Source organism: Cervus elaphus, chromosome 27, assembly GCF_910594005.1.
Source record: "Cervus elaphus chromosome 27, mCerEla1.1, whole genome shotgun sequence".
Classification (NCBI taxonomy): domain Eukaryota; kingdom Metazoa; phylum Chordata; class Mammalia; order Artiodactyla; family Cervidae; genus Cervus; species Cervus elaphus.
Window position 1 is genome coordinate 51,167,072 of NC_057841.1, and position 6,000 is coordinate 51,173,071.

Here is a 6,000-nt window from a genome sequence, read left to right on the forward strand (position 1 = left end):
AGCCAGGTGCAGCACATAAATGACTTAGAAGATCCCAAGTGATACCCTGCCCCCGGGTATCTCCCCTGGCTTTGGTGGCAGGGGGGTTAGAGGGGAGGTGCTGAGGTTGAACCCCCAGGTTGTACTGCCCATTTCCAAGCTGCCCCCATGGGAAGTCCCACCCCTGTTGGCAAGGTGTGGCGGCTGCTGTCCGAGTTCTTGCTCAGTTACAGGCGCAAAGCTGTGCCCTCAGAAAACAACCCAAGGGGACCTCCCTGCTGGTCCAGTGGTCAGGACTCTGCGCTTTCACTACTAAGGGCACCGGTTTGATCCCTGGCCGAGGGACTAAGATTGCACAAGCCATATAGAAAAAAAGACAAGAAAACAGCCCAGGGCCATTCAGAAGGAAGTCTGGTGAGGGCAGGGGCTTCCAGAGCCCACACCCAGGGCATGCCAGGGCTCCAGCTGGACACCCTGCACGGGGCTCCAGGCAGGGGAGATAAGAGAGGAGGGGAAGGCATGACCCCGGCCTCCAGGCAGCTTGTGGTCTGGCTGTGGATAGAGAGCTCGCTCACAGGCGGGAGTGGATGAGGCAATGTGGAGAATACATGTGGGTACAGAGCTCACATCTCCGAGGAGTTAGGGGAGAGGTCAGGTTATGCCAGGATGTTCAAGGAAGGTTTGGGGAAGAAGGCAGAGCCCTGAGAAATGGGTGGGCTGAGGCAGGGGTGGGGCGGGGACGGGGACTTGGATTCCAGGGGCTGCCTGCAGGGCGGTCTGATCCAGAAGATCCGGGCTCCTGCTAACTCCGAGGGCTTTTCAAGACCATCAGGGGCCTCTCTGGGGGGCAGGCCCTCTGGCAGGCCTTCTGCCCCAGATCCTGTTCCCTCCCTTTCGTGTCGTTAGTGTGGGCAGAGGTCGGTTGTGGGGATGGCGGGGCCAGAGAGGAGGAGGAGAGGAACAGGAGACCTCATCCATGCTCCTGGGTTCCACATGGACACACGGCGGGTAACAATGACCAAGTTCGTTTCCAGAGAGATGTCCTAGCTAGAGAAGGTTAACGTGGGGCCACCTGGTCACCCTCGAAGGAAGCAGGTCACATAGCCACTGAGGGTGCGGGCGGTGGTCAGGGAAGGCTTCCTGTAAGAAGGGAGGCAAGTGGATGAAGGGAGAAGCATCATGTTTCTGGTGAGGACTCTTCACAGCCCTGGGCAGCAGGCAATATCCTGACTCCTTTCATTCCTCCTGCAGATTGGGTGTTAAAGGTGGGCTCTCACACTGGCTGTCTCCACCCTCCACCCTCTGCATCCCTCTGTCCTGGGACGAAGAGCCCTGGGCCCCCGCACCTTCCTGGAATAATCCAGCGATTTCCTGTCCCTGCCCGCCTAGCAAGCATCCCTCACCGAGATGGACAGAGCAGGAGTCCTTTCGGGGTCCAGCCCGCGTCCTAACCCCACTTCTCTGCCCGCAGTTGCAGAGCACAGGCCGACTGCTGGAGGAGCAGTTGCCCGAGATGATGGCCGAGCTCCTGGCCAGCGCCCGCGACAAGATGCTGTGCCCCTCGGAGTCCATGCTGACCCGGTCCCTGCTGCTGGAGGTCATCGAGCTGCACGCCAACAGCTGGAACCCCCTGACGCCCCCCATCACGCAGTACTACAACAGAACCATCCAGAAACTGACCGCCTGACAGCTCAGGGGCCTGGCGGGCAGCCCGCAGGGCAGCTGGGGCCCTGGTGCTCAGAGCCAGATGGACAGGCGGGAAGACAGGGGTGGCCCTGGCGGGAGAGAGGCGTGGGGAGGAAGGCAGGCAGAGCCGGCGGCCAGTCTGGAGCCAGACGGGGAAGGGACCGAAGCCCTGGGAGGAGCGGCCCCCCATCCGACGAGCCCCCCAGCCCGAGCATGCGGCAGCTCGCACTAGTAAGGGCAGCATGTGTCTTCTCCACGGTGGCCCGGCCCTCCTCCTCCCCGCCCCCTCCCATGCAAGGCGTCCCCCCCAACTCCCCCCTGCCGGGCTGTGCTGTGTGCAGGGGTTCATCCCCTCAGAGGCCGTGGCAGCCCGCATGCTGGGGTACAGCTTGGGTCAGAAAGGACCTCAGAAGGCTGGAAAAAGTGGGTCGGAGACGGGCTTGCATTGTTCCCGCGCGCTGTCAGCCACAGTCGCCAACTGGCAGCAGGCGACATGTAGCAGATGTCCGGGAGGACAAAGGCAGGCACAGTCCCCACCAGCCGCCCCTAATTGACGGCCTTTGTCCGCACGGCCGGCGGGCTGGGGGACAGGGCCGATCTCCTCTAACCTTCACGTTCCGCCCTCCCACCTTCCAGCCTCCTCCCTCAGCGCCCCCACCACCCCATCCACCATTCCCCCCCGACCCGCGACGCTGAGCTGCAGGCCCACAGGGGGCCGGGGGGCCTCGAGGGGAGACGGAGTTTGCCGTTCTGCTTGCACTCTTTTGTTTTATTGTGTTTTACTGTTTTCAAAAGTCAGCTGCTTTGAAGTCTCCTCTCTCAGTGCCGAGGGCCCCGCAATGTGATCACACAATCAGCCCCGCGAGAACCCCCTGATTAGTGGGAGATCAAACCTGGCCCCCCTCTGGAAGGATCCTAGCCACAGACAGCTTGCCAGTAGCCAATTAGGGTAATTGGAAACTTCTGCCCCTGCAGGGGTCCCCGCTGGAACCCTGTGCTTCTCGGCCCCTGGCTTCTCCCCTGGCTTCTCTGTTCTCCGTTTCTAGCTTCCTCCCTCAAAGGGCCGATCCTGTCGCCACTGGGAGAGCATTAAACCCGTCCTGGCCTGGGGCCTGGGAGTGAACCGGGCTCAGAAAGAGGCTAGCGAATTAAAAACCGGAAAGCTCAGTGATGCTTCCCCATGCCACACACAGAGGTGTTTTCTCAAGCTCTCCCTGGATGGGGAGATACAGGGGAGACGGGGACACCTCGTTCCCTAGGACTAACTCAATGAGCTGAGTCCTCAGCTGTGGTCTGTGCCCTGGGGTGGGGAGATCTCTGGGTACTAGTGCCCCAAGGCAGTTGGGAGGGGTGTGTTTGCTGAGTCATGAGCAGGACTATCAGGGGATCCCAGCAAGCCACCCGCTTTCCAGGCTGGCATCAAGGCTGGGGATGCTTGGAGGGGCCAAGTCCTAGGGGCAGCCCCTTCTCTGACGGCTGGGGAGGAGGATGAGGGGTGGGCCTTGGGAGGCTGGCTTCGGGTCATCTCTGGTGTGTCTACACAGCCCCACTCCTGGTCTGGAGCCCCCATTTCCATGAGGCCCCAGAAGGCGGCCTGAGCCCAGCAGGGTCCTCAGTTGTTCTGTTGAGGCCTGGGTCACCTTGAACCCCCGCCCCTGGCTGACTGGTCTGATCAGGCTGGAGGAAGTGTCCCTTTGTTGAGTCTGGCAGAGCAGGCGGGTGGGGGTGGGGGGCGGCTTCCTCTGTACCCCCTGGCGTATCCATCCCATCAGTCGCCACCTGCCTGCCAGTCCCCCAGGAAGAGCCTGTTGGGGAACAAGGGGAGGGGCACAGTTTACCTGGAAGGGGTCAGTGGCCTCTGCCAAGGAGCCCACACTGCCCCACTTCTGCCTTCTCCGCCCCCCTCCCCTTCCTCCCAAGCTCCTCCATCTTCTCTTCACTGCCTTTCCTGCACCTTTTGGCTCAGCCTGGGCCCAGGGACACCAGAGGCCCCACGGGAGCCCTTGAGGGAAGAGCTGGGCTGACGTCAGGATGCTCAGAGAGGTATCAAGGAAATCATGGCCCCACAGGGTCAAGGCAGCCCCCAGCCCAGCAAGCAGCCGCTCCCTGGCCGCCCTCCGAGATTCGCACCTGGGCTGAAGGAAGGCCCTGCTTCCCTCAAGTGGGGTAGGGGGTGTGTGTGTGTGTGAGTGTGCGTGTGAATGTGTGTGTGTGTGTGTCTACATGAGTGCATCTACTGAGAAGGAAGCAGGACCCTGGAAGAAGGCTGAAGCCTACAAGTGAGGCTGAAAGTGGAGGGAGCAGAAGAGGGCGTCTCCCACCCCAGCCTTGGGCTCAGAGAGCAGGCTTCCTGAAGGGGCCCCAGACACCGTGCACTCGGGGGCGACGTTCCCTGGATGGCCCGGCAAGGTAACTGCTCGGGCACCACCCTCCTATGGCCCCTTCCTCCCGACAGCCTGCCTTGGCGGTCTTGCCTCAGGGCCAGCCCCTCCTTGACTGTCAGGACCAGAGTGGGGAGGAGTGAGATATAAATATGTACACATATATAAATATATTTTTAATTACGTGTCATGTCGCCGTGGCCTCCAGACATATATGATTCGCTTAGTTGATTCCATTGCTTGAGAGCGCTTCCTGGCTGATCCACATAACCGTCGAAGCTGTTTTTCTAAATGCAGGTTGCTGCTACTTTTTCAGACGTGGAAGGAAAACGTTCCAAAAAAAAAAAAATTTTTTTTTTTTTTTTAAGGAAATAACAGTAAAGGCTAAACTCTGAGGTCTGAGGCAGCTTCTCATGGGAGACTACTTAGGAACTCGGGGGCAGACAGGGGTGCCCTCAGACCTCCGCCCCCCTCCCCACGCCAGACCCCCCCCCCGCTGACAGGGAGGCCGTGTCCGAGTTGACCTCTGAATGTATTTGATGGGAGGCTAAACCGGGTGTTGCATAGTCCTCTGAGGACTCAGTGCTCTTCTAAGGCTTGTGTGGTTTTCCCTCCTCGCCTGTGGCTCCCTCAGCTCTGGGGAGGCGAGGTCCCGCCATCCCGACGCGCGTCCTGTCTCTCCTGCCAGTCAAGACGAGGCAGTCATGGTTTTCCTCCCAGGCAGCTGGCCTGCTCGCCACAGTCCTGCTCCCATGGGCCTCATGGCTCTGCCTGAGCTCTGGGGCCGCAGCCCCGAGAAGGCACCCCCCCACCCCCAGCCTCCCTTGGACAAGGCGGGAGCCCCCACCACCCTCCCCAGCGGGTGTGCACCCCCAAACCCACTCTTCGTCTGCTCGTCCTTCCTTATCCTGTCTGTACACCTTTAAGGTTTGGGGATCGTCCTGTCCATCCGTGTAAATGTAAATGTGGGCCGAGTCGGTATTTATTCTAATTTTTATTTTTTATTTTATTTTCTCTGATGGATGGGGAGGGAGGGTTTGTGGGAAACGTGCCGCTCTGATCACGCCCTGGGCAGCTGCGAGGGGCGGGGGCCCAGACAGCCAGGCCGCCGCAGGAGCAGCCCCGAGGGGCCGCACAGACGCCAAGCCCCAGGCTCTTATCTGGCATCAGAAGCCGGCCAGTGTTCCTCATCCCGACAGACTGTCCGGCCTGTCCGCGAAGTCCTGTCCCTCAGCTGCCGACACTCTGTTGGGAAACCGCAGGCTGGGCCTCTGAGGACACAGATCAGAGAAAACTCTCCTCCTCTGCTCGGGACACTGGCGTACAAGGGCTGCCTGCCTCGCCCGAGCCAGCTGGGAGCCTGGCGACGGGTCCTACCTCCCCAGAGCAGGGGGCCGGGGGGCTTCCCGCCAAAGCTGCGGCAGAACCCTGCTCGTGCAACGACCACCTTCCCTCCCTTGGTATGTCCTGCTTTCCAGCTCAACCCAAACTACAAGTGGGTTTAAAAATAAACCACGCCAAAAAACAGAAATGTCCCGAATCTGTTGTTCTTTGCGCGGTCAGCAAAGGAAATCTCTCCCAGAAGCTTTTTTGCCTCAACGGGTCCTGGCAGAGGCCTCGGAGGAGCCCATACCCAGGTGATGAGCTGGTGAGAAGATTCCCCGAGTTGGGCCGCAGTGGGGAGTGGGGCCCGGGGCTAGAGAAGGTTGGGAAGGAGTGGTCCAGGAGAACATGGGGGTGAGAGACATATTCCATCCCCTCGCCCCCCAAATGGGAACGGTGGCCTGTGCGAGGTTAAGAGGATTAACCCAGTCCTGCACAAAACTTTTCCACTAAAGATTTGGTTTGCTGCATGTTTAACCACCTCATTCCCCAGACCTACCCCTCCTGTGAAAAAGTCACTGTGACACTTGGCAAAGACTCATTTTAAGAAGGCTGAGACTTGGGCAAAGCA

General features: G+C 60.1%; 1 protein-coding gene across 7 annotated transcripts in view; it reads left to right on the plus strand.

Moving 5' to 3' along the window:
* CTIF (cap binding complex dependent translation initiation factor) overlaps positions 1-5,577 on the plus strand; it is a 315,019-nt gene extending 309,442 nt beyond the window's left edge. For 6 of the 7 annotated variants that reach the window (XM_043889185.1, XM_043889190.1, XM_043889187.1 and 3 more), the window contains exon 12: positions 1,451-5,577. In XM_043889185.1, coding sequence (XP_043745120.1) covers positions 1,451-1,666 — 216 coding nt within the window. In that variant the 3' untranslated portion in view covers positions 1,667-5,577. The remainder of the gene's footprint in view (positions 1-1,450) is intronic. The other variant, XR_006338151.1, reaches the window with a different exon arrangement.
* Positions 5,578-6,000: the final 423 nt, after the last annotated feature.